This window comes from Trachypithecus francoisi, unplaced genomic scaffold, assembly GCF_009764315.1.
Source record: "Trachypithecus francoisi isolate TF-2019V2 unplaced genomic scaffold, Tfra_2.0 Lachesis_group20, whole genome shotgun sequence".
NCBI classification, from domain to species: domain Eukaryota; kingdom Metazoa; phylum Chordata; class Mammalia; order Primates; family Cercopithecidae; genus Trachypithecus; species Trachypithecus francoisi.
In genome coordinates, this window is record NW_022681466.1 from 48,798,458 (window position 1) to 48,821,630 (window position 23,173).

General features: G+C 38.9%; 1 protein-coding gene across 2 annotated transcripts in view; it reads left to right on the top strand.

The window, feature by feature from the left end:
* MYO1D (myosin ID) overlaps positions 1-23,173 on the top strand; it is a 378,217-nt gene that overhangs the window by 70,859 nt on the left and 284,185 nt on the right. For both annotated transcript variants that reach the window (XM_033184221.1, XM_033184222.1), the window contains exons 2-3: positions 19,780-19,988; positions 22,993-23,086. In XM_033184221.1, the coding sequence (XP_033040112.1) occupies positions 19,780-19,988; positions 22,993-23,086 (303 nt within the window). The remainder of the gene's footprint in view (positions 1-19,779; positions 19,989-22,992; positions 23,087-23,173) is intronic.

Sequence of the window (23,173 nt, forward strand, 5' to 3'; positions counted from 1 at the left end):
TATTTGTTTAGAACAACTAAAGATTTTCTTAATGGCTTATGAAGCTCAGAATGCAGTCATGGTTGGAATGATACTTAAAAAATATTATAGTATTTGTCTTAAATTGGCAACCAATCTACCTACACAAATTTCTTTCTCAGTTAGATCTAGCAATAAAAGAGATTTAATTTCTGCTAGAGGAACTAAAAAAATAGGGAAAATTATTTGTTTTTTCCATTTCCTGATATATTTGATCTGTTTTTAGTTTTTGACTCTTTTCTTTGCCACTGCATTCTTATTCTCTTAGTTCACTTCCTGATGTCTGGTATTCCTGAGTATAGAAAATACTTGGTTATTTTCACAAGTGGAAAAGGATTGACTGGATAAAGCAAAGTAGTAGATTATTCAAATCATGTTTGTCTTTAGCGTGTGTTGATTTGTGTATCTGAATATGGACCCATTTAATACTTACAAATTTTAATAATAAATCTCTTAGTGGTTCCAGTTCCCTCTTACCTTACTAAAAACTTTGTTGAGTCCCACAGCAGTGTACTGGAAATAAGTATAAATAAAAAGAAACCTGGCTCACAGTGTCTTGATTATAATCTAGGAAGAAAGCTGTAAAATGCCATAACTCAACCATCATTTAAAGATGAAAACTCTTTGCTGAGTGTCAATAGCTGATGTCTTTCACCTACTTTAGGTCTTCTTTACACCCTTCCAAATTCAGCTCCCTTTCCCTTACCATAATCACTGTCCCAAAATGAACAGATATCGTTGACGGCCCCAGTGAGCAGCTTTTGATATTTCACTTTTGGATGCCATCTCACATTCTTAGCTTCCATTTAGGGGCTGTTGGCATCAAAAGAGTTACAGTATTACCAGATTAGCTCTGTAGAAGTTCCATGTGCCTCCAGACACTCCCAATGTTGAAGCAGTGATTAAGCCTCCTTAACTGTGGACAGGGGAAGGGAAGTAACCACTTACTCTACCTTAGACACAAGGAAGATTATTCTTTAAAAAAAGATAAACTTAAGCTAAAAGAAATTGCCAGATATAGGAAGTATAAGGATAGTGCAGAATATAGGAAGTATTAAAAGCTTTCCACGAGGAAATGCAGCCTTACGGATGTTACAGACTTCTGACGAGGAAAGCCAAGGAGAGCCGGCGGACAAGGTGTCTGGCCCTTCATTCATTCAATAAATATTTTGGCTGATTTTAAAATACTTTGCTCAGTTCCGTGTTGGCTATTAATTCACTCCAACAGGAACAGTAGCCAAACAATAACTTTAGGAGTGTCTGGGAAGCTTTCCAGTTTTTCTACTCATGCAATCCATTCTGTAGTAGAAGTCGATCTCCTTCCCAGGTCAGTGAAAGCTTTGCTTTGTAATTCGTGTTTCTCCAAGTCGAGATGATGGTTAAATGATTGGCATAAATGTATTTCTTTCTTATCTGTTTAGAAGATTTTCTATTAATATTTAGTAAATGTATAGTTAGCAACATACATGGAAAAAATCTAAAATAATTCTAGGCACAGAGTTGATGCATAATAAATATTAGATTAGAGTGAATCTGTTTATTGAACTTAAAAAAGTTTTGTGACAGCAAACTGAAATGAAAGTAATCCATGGACTTGACTTTAACCACCTGTGAAAGTCTTCAGTGTCTCTTGTCACGACTGCAATAGCTCCTCATCTTTGAGGGATCCGCTCCAAGACGTCTAGTGGATGCCTGAGACCACCTATATTGAACACTATATATACTTTTTTTCCTATATGTACATAGATGTGATGACATTTAATTTATAATTTTGGCACAGTAAGAGATTAACAGCAATAATAATAGAACAACTAATAAACTGTAGCAAAAGTTACATGAATGTGATCTTTCTCTCGAAATATCTTTATGTTTTTGGACCATGGTTGACCAAAGGTAACTGAAACCACGAAAAGCGAAACTTTGGATAAGAGGGACTACTGTGCCACCCAGCCTGTGCCCAAAAGCTGCCTGTCTAGGTACCTGAGGATTTTTACTAACACCTGGGAAAACCTTTCCTTAAATACATCAGAGTCTTCACACGTCATGAAAAGTGGGATAAGGAACTACATTTTTAAAAAAGTGATGCAGTGGGCCAGGCGCGGTGGCTCATGCCTGTAATCTGAGCACTTTGGGAGGCCGAGGTGGGCAGTTCACGAGGTCAGGAGATCAAGACCATCTTGGCCAACATGGTGAAACCCCGTCTCTACTAAAATACAAAAAATTAGCCGGGCGTGGTGGCAGGCACCTGTAATCCCAGCTACTTGGGAGGCTGAGGCAGGGGAATCGCTTGAACCCGGGAGGCAGAGGTTGCAGTGAGCTGAGATCGTGCCACTACACTTCAGCGTGGTGACAGAACGAGACTCCGTCTCAAAAAAAAAAAAAAAATGATGCAGTGTACTGACTAGGTTTTCCGTCATTTTCTGAATTAGGCATAGTTATTTAAAAGTGACAGGATAACTGTTTAGGTTTCTGTCATCCAGAGACCCCTCCCATGGAGTGAAATACCTCAGTACCGTGTAAGGTAGAAAGGCTTCCTGGTATAAATTTGACGGTGGGAAGGGATGAAAATCTTAAGTTTATTCTATTTAGTTAAAGTCCTCAGCCATCTGTGTGATTTGTTTTTTAAAAGTATGTTTGGGGCCGGGCGCGGTGGCTCAAGCCTGTAATCCCAGCACTTTGGGAGGCTGAGACGGGCGGATCACGAGATCAGGAGATCGAGACCATCCTGGCTAATACGGTGAAACCCCGTCTCTACTAAAAATACAAAAACTAGCCGGACGAGGTGGCGGGCGCCTGTAGTCCCAGCTACTCGGGAGGCTGAGGCAGGAGAATGGCGTAAACCCGGGAGGCGGAGCTTGCAGTGAGCTGAGATCTGGCCACTGCACTCCAGTCCGGGCGACAGAGCAAGACTCCACCTCAAAAAAAAAAAAAAAAAAAAAGTATGTTTGGCTGGGCATGGTGGCTCACACCTGTAATCCCAACACTTTGGAAGGCTGAGGCCAGCGGATTGCTTGAGCTTAGGACTTCGAGAACAGCTTGGGCAACATGGCAAAAACCCCATCTCTACAAGCAATACAAAAATTAGCTGGATGTGGTGGCCCACGCCTGTAGTCCCAGCTACTCAGGAAACTGAGGTGGGAGGATCACTTGAGCTCATGAGGCAGAGGTAGTGAGCTGCGATCATGCCACTGCTCTGAAGCCCAGACAACACCGTGAGACCCTGTCTCAAAAAAAAAAAGTGTGTTTAATACTGTAATTCAGATTGTTTTTAGTATTATTTAAAATACATAATTGTTATCAATTCATATAATTGTGAATTCCTACTAAAGAGTTTTCTATATCAGGACCAGGTATCCTTCATTTTCCTGAGCAGTGTTGATTTATAAATAAGCTAACTCCCCAGTTAAGGTAAAATGCAGCTAACTACTTCCCTAGGCATGCCAAGTAGCCAAATGTTACCATAATGGGAAATCATTTCTAAATGGAATGGATGAAAAGGAATAAATATATAAATATTGAGCCCCATGTTGGAAAAATTATGTTTATTGTTGGTTGAAAGAGAATATCAGTGTCATTATTAATAGGTTATTTTCATTCTTATGTTTTGGTTTAAATCTGTGCCTGTCATTATTGGATACTCAGCACTGTTAAGGTTCTTGTATCAATTTGAACCCCGAGAGCGTGCTAACAGACAACATGAGATGGTATGAAGCAACATGCTGTTTTAATGAGCGCCTGGGTGCAGGCGGGCTGAGGCCTAAAATGGCATCAGCACCAAGTGAGGATGGGGCAAAGGTTTTATAGTCTCCTGTAAACAGGAAGTGTTGTAGTCTGACGTAACTGCTACGTTGTACCCAGGTGGCCTCTTTGTAAATCTTCAGGAGTGGATGTCTTCCGCAGGCTCTCTTCCTGCTTCTGCCGTCTTGCTGGCGCAAGCTGCTGGCCCAAGCTGCTGGCCCAAGTTGCACCTTAGGACTGGGCCTGAGAAGGGAGGAGTTATTCATCTCCTTAAGCTTTCAGGCTCTGGGGAGAATCTTACAAGCACTTCATAGTTAAATAATGCTGTTGTGATTTATTCATGTGCTGACGTTGTATAGCTTCTTTATCGTATTTTTTTTAAAAAACTGAATTGCATGGGACCTTAGTAGCTAACCTTTTATGGGAGGAAGGTATTGTGTTTGTTTCTATTTTCTTATACCGGGAAGGTTGAATCACTGAGGAACTTGATATGATGAATTCAGTTAGTAAAAAAAAAAAAAAAAAAAAAAAATTCAGTAGAACCCAGATATCTCCTCTCTCTTTAAAATCTTTTTCCACTTTTAAATGGGGCAGTGAAGTATGTGTTCTCCTTGCTGTGTTTGCCGGCCATGATGGTGGGGATATCTGCTAGCCCTTTCCGTTGCTGATGCTCTGTGTTTGCCATCCTCGGTGTTGTTCACTTTGTGTTCAGGGGATCGGGTTTAATTCGACCATGAGAGAAAGAAGCATGAGAAACGTCTTCACTTGGATCTCTCTCAGGTGTCTCAAACAGATTGCATAGCCTGTCTGGATCACAGTTGCCTCCTGTCCCTATCCTTATTAATGGAGCATCATGGTCTGCTCAGTAGCTCATGTGAGATACTTACCCTGACACTTCCTTCTTTCTTGCCTCTCATACCCAGTAAGTTATTTTCTCCAGTAGATTCTATCTCTGCTCTTAAAGCGTGTCTTCTACTCTGTCTCTCCCCCTCTCCATCCCAACCAGAGACCCGTCATTCCTTTCTGGGACCAGCGTAATAGCCTCCTAACTGGTCCATTAGCAGGCACTCAATTCCTTATACCCTGCAGCCAAAGGGAAGCTTTCAAAAAAGCAAATGTGATCAATACTTAAAGCTCCACCCTTGGATAAAGTCCACAAGCCCTAAGGCCTTGCGCTCTGGCCCTCCTCTCACACCTCCCTCCTTATGCTCTCTCTGCTGTGGTGTAGTCACATGCCCTGCTCTGGATTCCTCAAACACTTGTTGCTTCCCTCCACCAGTACAGTGCACATTCTGTTGGCTCTCCCTGGACCTCCATTTAGTGTCTGTCCTTATCATTGCCTGCCTTAGGGTGGAGATGAGTCTGCTGTTTATTCTTCTGCCTTTGGCTCCCAGCACAATGCTTGGAAACATGAGTGCTAATAACTAATGATTGATTGAATAAACAAATGGATACAAATACAATTAAATACATCAGTAACATTTAAAACTAGGCATGCCTTAATAAATAAAAGAATTGTGTTTTGAAAAAGCAAGCATTACCTAAATATGTATTTTTCAAAAACAGTTTTTTTCCATTGCAGAGAAAGGGTTAAATAATTCAACTAGGCATCTCCTGACTACATCTTCTGGTTAACTATCATTTGTGCAGCCCAAATGAAGAAATATTGCACCAGAAGAAGAAAACCAAAAGATGAAGTCACAAAGTCAGTCATTTAATCCACCACCAGTGGCCCTAACTAGTTCTTATGTCCTGTGGTAAGCCTAAGTATTTTTACTGAAGGCTTTTGGCCTTAGGGGTCCCCACGAACTGCTAGAAGAATGCTTTCTAAACATGATGCCAAGCTGGATCACCATTCGCTGTGCTAGAAGTAACCCTCACTGTGATGTTGAACAGAAACATAGCACAGATGCCGCATGCTGGACAATGGGACTCAAGTGGAGGAAAGATATTTCCTGCCGTTCTTATGACTTCTGCTATTGCTCATAGTAAAAATAGGACTTGGTATTACTGTGCTGTTACCATGTACTAATTAGTGTGCTGAGCACTTTATGCAGAGTATCTCACTTCTTGTAACAATCCTCTGAGGGACAGGTACTATATCAGTTGAAGAAAGTGAGGCACAGGGAGGTTAAACAGCTTCCACACGATCATAGAGCTAGTCAGTGCTAAGCTGCAGCCAGATCCCAGAGCCCACTTTCTTAATCAGTACACCCCTTCCTCTGCTATCGATGGGCCTGGGAATGCCCATATGCTGCACTGGTGGGCTGCCCTCTTCCAAGCTGGCAATTCTAGGCTTCAGTGTGTTAAGAAAAGGTCAAAACAAAGCATCCTTTTCCAAATCATTTTAAGACAGTGTAAACCAAGAAGTGGTTAGAACTGTCTATGTGAAGATTATGTAATCACATAAATAATTCAAATGTCAAGCAATACAATTTTTAGGAAGTCTTCTTGGAAGCCTCCCACTCCTAAAGCTGGGTTAGGTATCCTTCTGTAAGCTTCCATGACATTCTTTCTATCTTTGTTATTGCCTTAAACCTTTACTGGAACAGAGAGTGAGAGTGAGAGAGAGGGGAATGAGAACAAGAAGGGAATAAGTTAAAAAAAAAAAAAAAAAAAGCCTAGTTTTTAAACCCTCTATCATTGTGCTTACTGCATGGCATTGTCTGTTTATATAAGTCTTTGAATACAATAATACTATGTCTTATTCTTCTAGTAACTAGTAAGTGTCCATGTGCCAGGTACTATGTCAAGAGCTTGAGTGCTGCACTGGTAGGCTGTGGTGGTGCTTCTTAAGTGCCCTCTTCCAAGCTGTCAATTCTAGGCTTCAGTGTGTTAACAAAAGGTCAAAACAAAGCATCCTTTTCCAAATCATTTTAAAACAGCTTGAGTGCTCTTGACATAGTACCTGGCACATGGACACTTACTAGTTACTCAGATGTTTATAAATGCACACAATCAGTAACTAGCAGAGCCAGGGTTCAAACCCAGGGCTCCAATGCTGTATGACTCTAAAGCTCCTAATTGGAGGCCAAGGTAGGAGGATCATTTGTGGCCAGGAGCTCCAGAGCAGCCTGGACAGCATAGAGAGAACCTGTGTCTACAGAAAAATAAAAAAATTAGCCAGGCATGGTGGTGTACACCTGTAGTCCCAGCTATTGGGGAGGCTGAGGCAGGAGAACCACTTGAGCCCAGGAGTTTGAAGTTACAGGGAGCTATGGTCATACCACCACACTCCAGCCTAAGTGACAGAAGGAGACCCTGTCTCTAGAAAAATAAAAACAAAAATAAAATAAAGCTCCTGCTGTTTCCAACATATGGTCCCTGCCCATCTCAAGAACAGACAGTCTAACAAGGGGATAAAACTCATCGACTCCATCACATGGAAACCATGAGTTTTGCCAAGAGAAGCAGAAACAAGATGCTTTTACCCTTGGGAGAGATTCTCATCTAAGAACTGGCAAGGTGGGCTGAACCTTATTGAAAGTAACCTAATGAACATTGCATAAGCTAGGTGCATCTGTGAAGAAAGGGGTCAAAGTTTTGTGTATTTTCAAAATAAAACTCTGTCCTTTCTAAATAGGCCAGTATCGTTGGTCAAAAAACCCACACCCACGAAACAGAAACTCTCATACATTATAAGCAGAAGTTTAAATTGGTACAGTCTCTTTGGAGACTAATTTGGCAATATAATTCATAAATTTTAATTGCTTATATCCTTTGAACTAGTAATTTGAATTCTAGATGTGTGTTCTACAGATATACATACACATATGCACAAAGAAATAGCTACCATTACATTTATACTTGCATTGTTCATAGTAACAAGACTAAATGTTCAATAGGGACTGATTAAATATATTATTATATAATCACCCATGAAATGGAATACTATGCAGCCTTAAAAAACTCAGCTTTTCTCTGTCTACTTGCATGAGACTTTTGCCAAGATAAACATTTTAATTAGAGGAAAAAAATGCCATTCATGCAAAAACAACAACTACTAAACTGTTTCTAAACAAATTTACAGAAAAACAGCAGCAGTGGTTGCCTCTGAGGAGGGAAGCTATGAGAAAGATGAGAGAAACACTTTTCACTGTGTATTCATTTACGTCCTTTGAGTCTTTTACTAAGAGTCTATCTTGCCTATTCTAAATTAATTAATTTACTATATAAAGAGGATTAGAAGTTGAATTTTTTATTATCAACTTCTAATTTTTATATAATTTCGAATTTACAGAAAAGGTAGATGATACTACTACAAGAAACCCCCTTTTGTTCTTTACCAGTTGTTTACATTTTGCTCTATTTGCTTCTTAATTTCTCTTTGTATATTTTTATATATGTATGTAGTTCTTTTTTGTAACCATTGGAGAATAAATTGGAGACATCAGGCCCCTATCATTAAATAATTCAGAGTGTGTTTCCGGGGCCTGTCGTGGGGTGGGGGAAGGGGGGAGGAACAGCCTTAGGAGATATACCTAATGTAAATGACAAGTTAATGGGTGCAGGGCACCAACATGGCACATGTATACATATGTAACAAACCTGCACGTTGTGCACGTGTACCCTAGAACTTAAAAAGTATAATAAAAACAACAACAACAGAAACACCTTTGGCTGAGAAAGAGAGGGAAAGAGTTTATCCAATAACTACACAGGATCAAAGAATCTAGGAGGTCTCTATGAGATGTTTTTTCTGGAGCAGGCACTGTATCTCGCTTGATATTCAACTGAAAAGTCTTGGTATGAAGGACATTCCCATATCCATTGAAAGAGATGAATATCTTACTCCATTCCATGTCCCTGTAACTCCACTGATAACTTTTGTTTAGAACTCAGTGCCAGGAAACAGTTGTTTCTTCTGAATAAATGTGCTCTCTTTCTTTCATCTGACAGTAAAAAAATAATAATAATAATTCAGAGTGTGTTTCTTAAGAACAAGGACCTTCTCTTACAAAACCACAATACAATGATCAAAATCAGAAAGTGTAATTTTGACACAATTCTGGTTTTTTTTTTTTTTTTTTTTTTTTTTTGAGACGGAGTCTTGCTCTGCCACCCAGGCTGGAGTGCAGTGGCCGGATCTCAGCTCACTGCAAGCTCCGCCTCCCGGGTTTACGCCATTCTCCTGCCTCAGCCTCCCGAGTAGCTGGGACTACAGGCGCCCGCCTCGTCGCCCGGCTAGTTTTTTGTATTTTTAAGTAGAGACAGGGTTTCACCGTATTAGCCAGGATGGTCTCGATCTCCTGACCTCGAGATCCGCCTGTCTTGGCCTCCCAAAGTGCTGGGATTACAGGCTTGAGCCACCGCGCCCGGCCACAATTCTGGTTTCTAATTCATAGCTGATGTTCAGATTTTATCAGTTGTTCCAATAATATCCTTTTTTTTTTTTTTTTTTTTTTTTTTTTTGCCCAGGCTAGAATGCAATGGTGTGATATTGGCTCACTGCAACCTCTGCCTCCTCGGTTCAAGCGATTCTCCTTCCTCAGCCTCCCGAGTAGCTGAGATTACAGGCATGTGCCACCATGCCCAGCTAATTTTTGTATTTTGGGTAGAGATGAGGTTTCACCATGTTGGCCAGGCTGGGCTGAAACTCCTGACCTCAGGTGATCCACCCGCCTCAGCCTCCCAAAGTACTGGGATTATTGGTGTGAGCCACCACGCCTGGCTCATTGCTGACATGATTTCAATGCTCATGTGGTCCCAGATGGGTGCAGTGAAAGTCCATTCAAGCTAGCTCCTGTGTCCTTTTGACATGTGCCTTTCCTACTTTCTGGCTCAACAAGATAGTCCACGATCATTTTGTACTTTCCCTGTTCCAGTGATAGAATCCGCTTTTCTTCAAGGAGCCCTGAGTCCTTTTAGTTAAGAAAAATGGTATTTCCAAGCCTGTATTTGGTGTTAATTGTTTCTCTAAGTGGACAGAGTTAGGAGACGTGTGTGTGTGCATACCTATCTCTTCTTCTCTACCTCTTCTCTCTCTTTGCCCCCTGTATACTATGAGTTTGTACTGATTCTTCCAATTCCAATTGAGCCCCAGTATATTTTGTAGCCTTCTTCTCCAACAATGAAAAATCTGTCTCAGAAGCTGAGTTGGAGTAGATACCATTTAATTTTATTTTTCTAGAATAAAAGTTGCTATTTATATCTAGATTATGTGAAGTTGTCCACATAGAGAAGATTGCTTGGAAGATAAAACATGAACAAGATAGATATGTCCTCTATTCCTTTGCAGACAGACAAGAAACAAGTAAACAAAAAACAACTTGTGACCAGTATTACAAAGGAAACATACAGGTGTGGAATGATGAGGGATAGAGGAATTTTGATGGATAAGGAACCTGTGTGAAATTTAGGAAATAAACAGGTGTGGAATGATGGGGTTAGGAGAATTTAGATGAATAAAGGCCAGTGCACACAGTAATCAGAGATAGATGGCATGAGATGAACCAATATCTGCGTGTCAGATTGGCTTGAGATTAAAGTTTCCCATTGAAAAGATTTAAGGCTCGGAATGCAAAGTTAGATAAGATTTATATTTTAAGACCATCCTTGCTACTGTATGGAGAACGGATGGAGAGTGATTTGGGCAGATCAGTTAAGATGATACCTATGGCAATGAAGATACCTGAGGCTGCATGTTTTTGCTAACACCGTTCACTATCAAAACTCTTGCTCTATATAGGTGAAGAAGCATATCTTATTGATTTGATTTGCATTTCTTTATTTGTAAGGAAGAACGAGACATTTTTATTGAATTTATTTTAGTATAACTAGTTTTATTCCTACGGTTATTGTAACAAATTACCGCAAACCAGGGGGGCTTAAAATAAAGAAGTGTATTGTCTCACAGTTCAGAAAACTAGAAGTCCAAATTCAAGGTGTCAGCAGAGCCATACCCCCCAAAACCTTCAAGGGAGATACCCTTCCTGGCCTCTTCCTAGCTTCTGGCAGTGGTCGTCAATCCTTGGCTTGGCTTGACTTGTGGCTGCATTCTTCTAGTCTCTGCCTCTGTGATTGCACAGTGTTCTCCCTGTCTCTCCCTTCCTGAGACATCTTTCTCTTTTTATTGGTTTAAGATCCACCATAATGACCTCCTCCTAACTCGATTTCACTTGCAAAAACCCTATTTCCAGATAAGGTTACATCCACAGATACTGTGGGTTAGGATTTCAGTGTATCTTTTGGGAGAATACAGTTCTACTTATGACACTAATAACCTGTGTTTTTTATTTTTCCAAGTGACTAGTCCATTTTCTAACACTGTTTATTGCTGTTTATTATTGGTATATTTATTTACTGTTTTGAAATGTTACCATTATCAGATACCTCACGTCTATGACAAACTCACAGTCAACACCATACTGAATGGGGAAAAGTTGAAAGCATTCCCTGTGAGAACTAGAACAAAACAAGGATGCCCATGTTCACCACTTCTATTCAGTATAGTACTAGAAGTCCTGGCCAGAGCAATCAGACGAGACAAAGAAAGAAAGAAAGAAAGAAAGAGCATCCAAATTGGAAAAGAGGAAGTTGAACTGTCGCTGTTCACCAGTGATCTGATCATATACCTAGAAAACCCCTAAGACCCATCAAAAAAGCTCCTAGATCTGATAAACGAATTCAGTAAAGTCCCAGTGTACACAAATCAGTAGCACTGCTATATGCTGACAATGGCCAAGTTGAGAATCAAATAAAGTCCCTTTCACAACAACTGAAGAAAAAAAAAAAAACTTAAGAATATACTTAACCAAGGAGGTGAAAGATTACAAGGAAAACTACAAAGCACTATTGAAAGAAATATTAGATGGCACAAACAAACGGAAACATATCCCATGCTCATGAATGGATAGAATCGGTATTGTGAAAATGACCATACTGTCCAAAGCAATCTATAGATTTAATGCAATTCCTATCAAAATACCATTATCATTCTTCACAGACCTGGGAAAAACAATCCTAAAATTCATATGAAACCAAAAAAGAGCCTGCATCACGAAAGCAAGACTAAACAAAAAGAACAAATCTGAAAGCATCACATTACCTGACTTCAAGTTATACTACAAGGCTATAGTTACCAAAACAGCATGGCACTGGTATAAAAATAGGCATGTAGACTAGTGGAACAGAACAGAGAACCCAGAAATAAAGCCAAATGCAGCCAACTGATCTTCAACAACTGGGGAAAGGACACCTTATTCAGTAAATGGTGCTGGGAAGACTGGAAAGTCACATGTGGAAGAATGAAACTGGGTCCTTATACAAAAATCAACTCAGGATGGGTCAAATACTTAAATCTAAGACCTGAAAGCATAAAAATTATAGAAGATAACATAGAAAAACTCTTCTAAACATTGGCTTGGGAAAGAATTCATGACTAAGACTCCACAAGCAAATGCAACAGAAATAAATAGGTGGCACCTACTTAAACTAAAAAGCTTCTGCACTGCAAAAGAAATAATCAGCAGAGTAAAAAATCAAAAAATAGTAGATACTGGCATGGATGCAGTGAAAAAGGGAATACTTTACACTGCTAGTGAGAATGTAAACTCACCAGTACAACCACTGTGGAAAACAGGATGGAGAACTACCATTTGATTCAGTAATCCCACTACTGGGTATTTACCCAAAGGAAAAGAGGTCATTAAGTGAAACAGACACATGCACACACATGTTTATAGCAGTACCATTTGCAATTGCAAAAATATGAAACCAACCTAAATGCCCATGAACCAACGAGTGGATGAAGAAAATGTGGTACATATACACCATGGAATACTACTCAGCCATAAAAAGGAACAAAATAATGTCTTTTGTAACAACTTGAATGGAGCTGGAGGCCATTATTCTAAGTGAAGTAACTCAGGAATAGAAAGCCAGATATCGTATGTTCTCATTTGTAAGTGGGAGCTAAGCTATGAGGATGCAAAGGCACAAGAATGATATAAGGTACTTTGGGAACTTGGGGGGAAAGGGAGTGAGGTAGGCGAGAAATAAAAGACTACATACCAGGCAGGCGCCATGGCTCACTGCTGTAATTCCAGCACTTTGGGAGGCTGAGGTGGGCAGATCACGAGGTCAAGTATCGAGACCATCCTGGTCAACATAGTGAAACCCCGTCTCTACTAAAAATACAAAAATTAACCGAGCCTGGTGGCGCATGCCTGTAGTCCCAGCTACTTGGGAGATTGAGGCAGGAGAATCGCTTGAACCCGGGAGGTGGAGGTTGCAGTGAGCCCAGATCATGCCACTGCACTCCAGCCTGGGCCACAAGTAAGACTCAGTCCCCAAAATAAAAAAAAAGACTACGTACCTGGTACAGTGTACACTGCTGCTTGGGTGACAAGTGTACCAAAATCTCAGAAATGACCCCTAAAGAACTTACCCGTGTAACAAAAACCCACCTGTTCCACAAAAACCATTGAGATAAAAAAATTTAAGATTTTACATATGAGATAATATTAAAAAAATTATTTTGCTTACTTTTCTCCACCTTTTCTTCCTGTCCCCTTCTATTTTCAGTGGTGTCCATTCTCTTTATGTCTTTTAATATGACTTTTATTGCTGTGGATTTTTTTTTGTCTCTTCTGGTTTTTTCTTGAGCTCTTCTAGCTTTTTCTCTCTTGAAAACATGATTTTAAACACAATTTCTCCTTTTACATGATGCCTTCTTTGGTATCTTATTTTAGAGCGCTACATTTTCTTTGTATTCTTTGCTTTCATACAGAATGTTCTTTCATAATTTTTCTACTTTGTGATGTCTTTTTTGGGAGGGGGATATGCTTGGCCTGCCTTTTGCCTGTCAGATGTTTTACCCATTACCTACTTTTGTTTTTTCTTTTCTTCTAGCATCTTATCATGTGCCCCATTCTGGTTCACTTCTAATGACCCGTCAATTTTTTTTTTTTTTTTTTTTTTTTTAACAGAGCTTTGCTCTTTCGCCTAGGCCGGAGTGAAGTGGCGTGATCTCAGTTCACTGCAACCTCTGCCCCCTCAGTTCAAGAGATTCTCCTGCCTCAGGACTGTTGGGACTACAGGCCTGTGCCACCACGCCCGGCTAATTTAGTATTTTTAGTATTTTTAGTAGAGATGGCGTTTTGCCATGTTGGCCAGGCTGGTCTCAAACTCCTGACCTCAGGTGATCCACTCACCTCAGCCTTCCAAAATGCTAGGATTACAGGCGTTAGCGACTGCGCCCAGCCTAATGATTGTCATCTTTGAGTGGGTATGGTTCATTCTGGGTTGAGAAACAAAATACACTGAGTTTGGTGGTCTGCTGCTCATTCCCTGTCTCACCAACTCTCTGCCCTGAAATGGCAAGAAGCTTGCCTGACTGGAAAGCAAGTTCTCTCTGTATGCCTGAGACTTCTGGGAGGTGATTTAGCATTACCTCTTTTCATTTATCAAGATCATCTGCTGCAGAGCCACTGCACTTTTTCTCTTTTGCCTCACCACTCTGACAGCCTGTTTTTTTAAAAAAAAAGGAATTTCTAGTTATTTCTTTATTTAACCTTACCTTACATATACTTAGAAGTGTCAAATGGGACTTATTTTGTTTCAAAGCCACCTGCATACTGAGACCCTGACATTCTTAGCAGAAGACTTTCGGTTTGGCTACTCAGGAACTGCAACCTACTTCTGGAGAACTCTACTCCAATGCCTGAGATTTGGAGAGACATACATTCACTCTTAGCAACCTGCCTCAACTAGGTCTAGTTTTCATAGCTTTTCACAATCTTTCTTCATAGATAGTGGTTCAGAGTTGTAGCTAGTTTTCTTGTTTCATCGTAGGTGATGTCTTTTTCTGTTTTTGTTATTCTTGTTGATTTTCAGAGGGTAGAAAGGGGGCCAAGATGTCATTACTTTATCCTCCTTAAATAGAAGACCCTTAAATGGTATTTGAAGTGATACTAGACTCAACCCTAGAGAACTGGAATATTTAGAGATCACGGAAAAAGAGGAGCCAGCAAAGGAGACTGAGAAGGAAAACCAGAGAAGTAGAAGGAAAATGAAGAGAACGTGGCTCAAAGAAGCCAATAGAAGAGTGCATTGAGGAAATGGGAGTCAGTGTTGAATACTGAGAAATTAAGTAAGATGAGCACAGAAAACCAATGAGTGAGAGTTTAGCAATTTGGGCAGTTTGGTCAAGATTTATTGAAGTGCTGAAGTGGAACCAAAATTGCAGTTGTCTGAGGAGATAATGAAAGGCCAAAAAAAAAAAAAAAAAAAAAATGGCATGGGTAGATGGACACCTCCTGAGAAATGGGAATGTTCATGGTAACTTAAGATTCCATTTAAATTCAAAAAAGGAAGGAAGACAGGCCAAATCAGTGTGATTAAGCAATACCTATTCAGAAAGTGTATGTTCCTCCTGAAGTAAATGAATAATACTTATGAATAAGATTTTATCAATACTGTACCTAGTAGACCATTCACAGAGAATTTTCTTCCTGATTATAATTGGTTCCATATATTTCAAGAAGTCAACCAAGGATAACACTGAATTCTGTTAGTGGGTGAATCTAACTTAGAAGCTTCAGGAGTACATTTGAGATATAGTTATCTGAAATAAATTCCTTTTTCTCTTCTGCCTAACTCAAAGTTAAATATGTTTTTGTCCCTTTTGTTCAGTAAGTTTTAAGATTCTGTCCAGTTTCCCCATGAAACAACTCCGATTTCTCTTTCCTCGTTTCTTCTACCATTCCCCTCACTAAGCACCTTACTGATGTCTTGAACTAGAAAAGTCTTCACTGATTCTTTGTTTCCAGTCACATCAAATGTAAACTCCCTCAAACGTAAACTCCCTAAGCCTGGCTTTCATATCATATCAAATCTGACCCCAATGTACCTTTCCAACTGTTCCCCAGCATTCCTTATCACAGTCTTCTACTCTGAGCCAACCACATTCCTGTTCTCCATACCCCACTCTTCCCCGCAGTGTCTTATTTTTCTGTGGGGTTGTGCATGTAGTCTACCGGTGACTGATCTGAAGGAGCTGATCGCATCTTGATTTCCTACTATAGATGGTCCTGTATATAAGTAACATGTGCAAATTTACAAGGCTACTTTAAAAAAAAAGTTTCAGAATTCTTGTACAGTGAACTATTGTTTGCCAAAGGCATTATTATACCTTTATATTTTCTTCATTACTACTCACTAATTCAAAACTTTTTAGAACCTCTTTGTTTCACTTAGAAGCCAGTGAAAATATATGTCCCTTTTAATAAATATTTTTAAACTTATTAGTTTAAAAAATCAACTGCTATTAAGCTATGTTAACTATTTAGGAGGTTCTAAAAAGAAAAACAAAAAATAGTTAACAGAGCAAAGACCATAAAACTGATGTTGGAGGTGGAGTATTAAGAGTGACTTCATAGAGGAACTGGTGCTTAGGCTTTTGAAGGAGAGGGAATCTGGCAAGCACATGGGGAAGAAGGAACCAGGAAAAGGTATATGAGGCAGAATGAACTCCATGGGCAAAACCATGAAGGCATGGTGCTCTTGGGAACTGTAAATGCTCATTAATGAGAACAAGAGTGACAGAGACAGAGGGAAGTGGTAGGGGAGGTTTTGGTGGGTGGAAGTGTTGTTGGTAGACAGAAGTCAAGAAAAACCTGGAGGCCAGACCCTGTATGCTCTGCTATGGAGTTTGGATGTTATTCTTAGTGTTCCTCATTAAAAGTGGTTTATTGGGATAATCTTTGTTACTACAGTACATGCTTTTATTACCCTACCTATCATACTATATTGTTGTTATTTATGTACACTGCTTTCCTGTTCTCCTTTTTTAATTCCCAGGGTTTGACCCAGCACAAAATAGATACTGAATACATTTGAAGAATAATTATAAAAGTTTGTCATAAAAGGTTTGCACACAGGGGTCATAGGAACACCTTCCTTGGTATCTTGTAAAAGATGATAACATCCTATTTGTCATCTAGGATAATTATTGTAGTTCTTCCTGGAGGCAAACAGAGTTGGCGACTATGTTACCTTTTTAGTGCTTACTTCATACCCTACGGCTTTCCAATGCAAACTGAAATTTGAGTTACTGTTAAGGTGTGTACTGGCACCATCTAGTGGTGATTTTAAGACCCAACCAAATTGAAAGTTTTGTATTTGATAACCAAACTTAGAATTTCAAGTAAAATGAGCATCTAACGTTTTGTGAATTGCTGAAGCATTGTATTTACTATCATATTCTGTTAATATTTGCCACTATCTTTGAGTTAACAGTTATGCATTCAATTATTTTCTTAAGACATGAGATCTTGCTGTGTTGTCCAGGCCGGACCCAAACTCCTGGGCTCAAGTGATCCTTTTGCCTCAGCATCCCAAATAGCTGGGTCTGCAGGCATGTGCCGCTATGCCCAGCCCTTTGATTATTTCATACATGGTGCCTATAGGTTAATAGAAAATATTTTATTTGTAATAAAATATTATTTTAGAGCATAATGGTCTATTAATGGCTTTAAAAAGTATCCAGTGAGAAAAAAGGTACATCATTGGACAAACGTGGAATCTTACAACAATATTCTAATCTCATACATTATTTGCTGTGTCTCTTAGTTGCAGAGTTCCAGGCTCATGAGACATCCTTCTGCTTTTCTTCATTTTTTTTTTTTTTTTTTCTGTTTGGACAGTGCTTCTTCAAAACTAAAGAATCATCCCCTTTTGATTATTTTCCTTGGAGATACTTGAGCATGTACTGCAAATATGCAGGTTGAGCCAGAAAAACTTGCATAGTGAATCTTAGCTTCTTATTATTTTTGCGAGTCTTTGAACAGTTGTTATATAGACATTTTGCTTGTGACCTGTAGTTGACTGACAGCTGAGTCAGGGAGTTGGATTTTTTTTTTTTTAAGACAGAGTCTTACTCTGCTGCCCAGGCTACAGTGCAGTGGTGCGATCTTGCCTCACTACAACCTCCACCTCCCAGGTTCAACCAGTCCTCCTGCCTCAGCCTCCCAAGTAGCTGGGATTATAAACATGCACCACCATGTCCAGCTAATTTTGTATTTTTGATAGAGATGGAGTTTCACCATGTTGCCCAGGCTGATCTCAAACTCCTGGCCTCAAATAATCCACCTGCCTTGGCCTCCCAGAGTGCTGGGATTACAGGCGAGGGCCACTGCATCTGGCCAGGGAATTGAATTATGATAATTGAATTCACTCATTCCTCATGTGTAAGAATTGTTGTGATTTCAGTAGCAATGTTTATAAAACAAAAACATTATTTAAAAATCTCCATTATGCATAACATAATCAGAAGCATACAATTAATGATCTTTTTTAAAAAGTACTTATTCAATGCCAGTAGGTAGAGGGGTATAGTTGTGACCATTTTACAGATGAAGAAGCTGAAACACATGGAGGTTAAGTAGCTTTCACAAGGTATCACTGCTATTGAGTTTGCAATGTGAGCATTCAAACCTAGATGTAAAGGACTCGAAATCAGTGCTTTAGGCTACCATGTAAACTTCCTAACAATTGAGAGAATACATAGAAAACCCATAGTAGAAAAATGCACCAAAAACCTTGAAGTAGTTAATAACTCTTACAATACTCTAAATACTTGATAAAAATCTTGGCTTCTATTTATTGTTGAAATTATCAACATCTGTTTGTTTCCATTACTAATTATAGTCAACAGCCTTCATTCCAGCTTAAAGGAAATTAAAGGTTCTTGCTCTTTGGTCCCAAATGCTTAGTTATTTCTCCTGCTCCACCAGTCATGAAGCAAGCGTGCTTAGAGACATGCTGTCTGTGAACCAGCGTTTTGCCTGCCAGGGCACGCCCTTCGCTCAGTTCTTGGATGTGAGGAGATGTCTACTAGTATCTCTCAGCTGGTAGAGCGTGTTGGTGGCAACCGCTTGTTATGTGGAAACATTGAAGCTCTGGGTCACATTTGTTTCTATGTGTGGATTACTATGTAAAAACAGTGGATATGTATGGGTTTTCTAAATTTTATATTTAAAAATTTTGTTAAATAGACACATAAAGTTGCACAATTGCAGTCATACCATACCTACTCAAGCTTTGTATTCCTTTTTTTTTTTTTTTTTTTTGTCCTGTGGCCTCTTCTCACCTGCCCATGTGGCCTTCCTCTTTATTTCTCTCCTTCCGCATCACCTGTGTGTATAAAATGATGCATAAAATATAACATGTATTCTTCCATATTTTTTCATGCTTATGTACTCGTTTATAAAATATATCTATGTACAGATACAAATACATATGTGATTAGATTTTTAACCCTATTTTATGGGGAAAAGGTAGAATCGTATTATGTATACTTTACAAATACATATGCCTTTCAACCAGCTGTTCCATTCCTGAGAATCTATACCACAGAAGTAAAAGCACCAATCTGTAAGATTATGTATCAAGAGTGTTTTCTGCAGTATTGTTCACAGAAGTAGAAAGGAACAGGAATTGTTGAATATGTAATGATATATCTACACCATGGAACTTTAGGCAGTCATAAAAAAACAAATTTGATTTATAGCAGAAGTATCTCCTCCGCCATTCTCTCTGTTACGGATTTTACTGTTTATATTCATTTACTAACATTTTAGTGAGGTTCAAGAGGGAGGAAAAAAAATAAATGTATATGACAGTCCTCTTTATAATTGAAAATCTGACTAAGTGGATTTCAGGATCTGCTTTAACTTCTATTTCTTTTCCTCCTAGAGCTCTGAGATTGTCTCCAACTCTTTTTAGCTCTTTCATCTTCTTATGCTTTTGTATTTTGGAAACAGGAAATCCCCAGCCTCCAACAAGTTAAGTTCTTCCTTCTTGCCTGGCTTTTAACCCCTACTGGTCTTTTCTACCAATGGCATCTGAAGGGGCACAGCCTCAAATGTTCTCTCTACAAGTTAACTCAGAGCCAATGAAATGTCCGTTCAGAAATTATTCCTAGGTTATTTGAACTTGCTTGGAAATAAGAGACTCATAGGACAGATACAGCATTTCTCTGTAACCACAGCTACGTCTTCCTTTTCTCTTGCTTCTGTACAGATTTGAAAAGGGGCGCATCTATACGTTCATTGGAGAAGTCGTCGTTTCTGTGAACCCTTACAAGTTGTTGAACATCTATGGAAGAGACACAATTGAGCAGTATAAAGGCCGTGAGCTGTATGAGAGACCGCCTCACCTTTTTGCTATTGCAGATGCTGCTTACAAGGCTATGAAGAGGCGATCAAAAGACACTTGTATTGTGATATCAGGTAATTGGAGGGGGTCCCCTGTATTTCCAAAGTCAAAATGTGTTTCATTTATCTGATACTCAAGAATCCAAACAATTGATTAAATCTTTTTTTAAAGGTAGAAGCCTGAGCAATTCTATAGGAGAGAGAAAGTGATGGACATTAAATACCGAATTATTTGTATCATTTCTGATAATCCTCTAATCTTGGTTCATTTATGAATACATACTACACTTGGATGGCTTCTGGCCAATTTGTTAGATTGAGCTGACTTGGAAAATGTTTCCGTTTCACACACATGAAAGTACTGGATAAAATGTAACAAAATTATTTTAAATAACAAAATGAAACCAAGAAAATGAAATATTGAGGTACGAAAAGGAAGAATGAACTCAAAATCAGACTGGTGCTTGGGAGCTAGTGTTGAGGGACCTACAGAGGCATGCGGGCCAGAAATAAGCTTTCAGAGCTAAGGGGCTGAGCGTTGAAGCCCAGAGAGGAGGGAGATAGGTGCGAGATAGGCTGCAGACCTCACATGTTCACGAACTGGAGCCAAACTACCTACGTTAAGGAGAGCCCTTCAAGGACCCTCGTGTAGTGAAATGGGGACAAGAAAAATATCTGTCCACTGACCCAGGATGGCCTCTCCCAAATTGTGGAAATTTCTCAGGCGCTAATAATACCTCACATTTGCACTGGTGGTTTTATGCTTTTAGAAACACTTTTATAATCATTATTCCAACTCTCTGATATGTAGAACACTTACTCTTCTACTTGATAGACAAGAATATTAAAGGTCAGAGGAGTTAAGTAACTTAGTATTGGAGTTAGAAAATTATATCCTAGGACTATGTTTTGTTTAAAACACATCACGAAAACAATATTGCTGGGTTTTAAAGGGGAGAATAAAAACAGTTATATGAGTGTGTGGAGTAAAAGCAAAACATTTCTTCACCTTGAGTGCCTTATTCTTCCCAAAATTCCAGTAGTAACAGCTGTTAACAGTTTAGTGTTTATCCTTTTATACATTTTCTCTGTATGTGCAAACACATATAGTCATAATTGCATATGTTATATTACAAATGTATAATTATATAGAGAGAATTATATGTTATATAACTCATTTTTCCATTTAATAATATATAGTAAATATCTTTTCATTGGTGTTTTCTATAGAGCTAGTGCATTCTTTTTAATAATTGTGTAGTGTTCCCATTTAAATAATTGAATCACAATTTATCCAGTTACCTACTGATGGATATATAATTTCCAGATTTTAATCATGACTTACAGTATAGTCTATAGAAATATTTTAAAACCTTTGTGTCTAAAACACCAAAAGCAACGGCAGCAAAAGCCAAAATTGACAAATGGGATCTCATTAAACTAAAGAGCTTTTGCACAGCAAAAGAAACTACCATCAGAGTGAACAGGCAACCTACAGAATGGGAGAAAATTTTTGCAACCTACTCATCTGACAAAGGGCTAATATCCAGAATCTACAAAGAACTCAAACAAATATACAAGAAAAAAACAAACAACCCCATCAAAAAGTGGGGAAAGGATATGAACAGACATTTCTCAAAAGAAGACATCCATACAGCCAACAGACACATGAAAAAATGCTCGTCATCACTCGCCATCAGAGAAATGCAAATCAAAACCACAATGAGATACCATCTCACACCAGTTAGAATGGCAATCATTAAGAAGTCAGGAAACAATAGATGTTGGAGAGGATGTGGAGAAATAGGAACACTTTTACACTGTTGGTGGGATTGTAAACTAGTTCAACCATTATGGAAAACAGTATGGCGATTCCTCAAGGATCTAGAACTAGATGTACCATATGACCCAGCCATCCCACTACTGGGTATATACTCAAAGGATTATAAATTACTCTACTACAAAGACACATGCACACGTATGTTTATTGCGGCACTATTCACAATAGCAAAGCCTTGGAATCAACCCAAATGTCCATCTGTGACAGACTGGATTAAGAAAATGTGGCACATATACACCATGGAATACTATGCAGCCATCAAAAAGGATGAGTTTGCGTCCTTTGTAGGGACATGGATGCAGCTGGAAACCATCATTCTTAGCAAACTATCACAAGAAGAGAAAACCAAACACCGCATGTTCTCACTCATAGGTGGGAACTGAACAATGAGATCACTTGGACTCGGGAAGGGGAACATCACACACTGGGGCCTATCATGGGGAGGGGGGAGGAGGGAGGGATTGCATTGGGGAGTTATACATGATATAAACGTTATGCACATGTACCCTAGAACTTAAAGTATAATAAAAAATAAAAAAAGAAAAAAAAAAAAAAAAAAAAACCTTTGAACATTGTTATTTGGTTATGTTAGTATTTTTTAGTATTTCCTTAGGAGAAATTTCTACCAGTGGAATTTTTGAGTCAGAAGGCGTAAGCATTTAACATTTTTGATAGATACTTTGAAATTGGTTCCTTTTTCCCCATCCCCCAGCCATTATCCCAATTGTCATGCTTTTTCTATGATACCTTGTGTCTGGAGCTTGCTGTTTTGTTTTTTCACTAAAATTACTCTAATTTTTTAAATGAATTATTTTGTCCCCTTTAAGATTAAAAGAAATTCTCTTGCAGAAAATAAGGTTATATGAATTTAGTTGTAACCACTGTTTGACTCACTACCTTATTTCTTTTCTGCTAGACTATGAGTCCCTGCCAAGTACTAAAACTTTAGTCTTAGTTTACCACATTGGTACTGTTTTCCTAAGTAAATTTTTGTTTGTAGTCTACTCATTATTTTAGTTTTATAATAGTTTTATTTTCTTCCTCATATTCACATCTGTTAGAACCACTAACCATGTCAAGGCAGGATGAAATAACTCAAAAAAGCAAAAAAATGAAACAGTGCAACATGAGGGATTTTAAATGCATCACCAGTATCAGATTTTTAAATTATTCTATTAAAAATTAGCTTACTCTTGGTTTAAATTATTATGTTAAGCCCTGAACAATTTTTCCCCCCAGGGGAAAGTGGAGCTGGTAAAACGGAAGCCAGTAAGTACATTATGCAGTATATTGCGGCCATCACCAACCCCAGTCAGAGAGCAGAGGTTGAAAGGTAAGGGCACTCTAATAATGGGGAGGAATTCTTCGTAGCACTCCGTTTTCTCTATAGACTTGGCTAGGCCTAAACTCTACGGGTTGA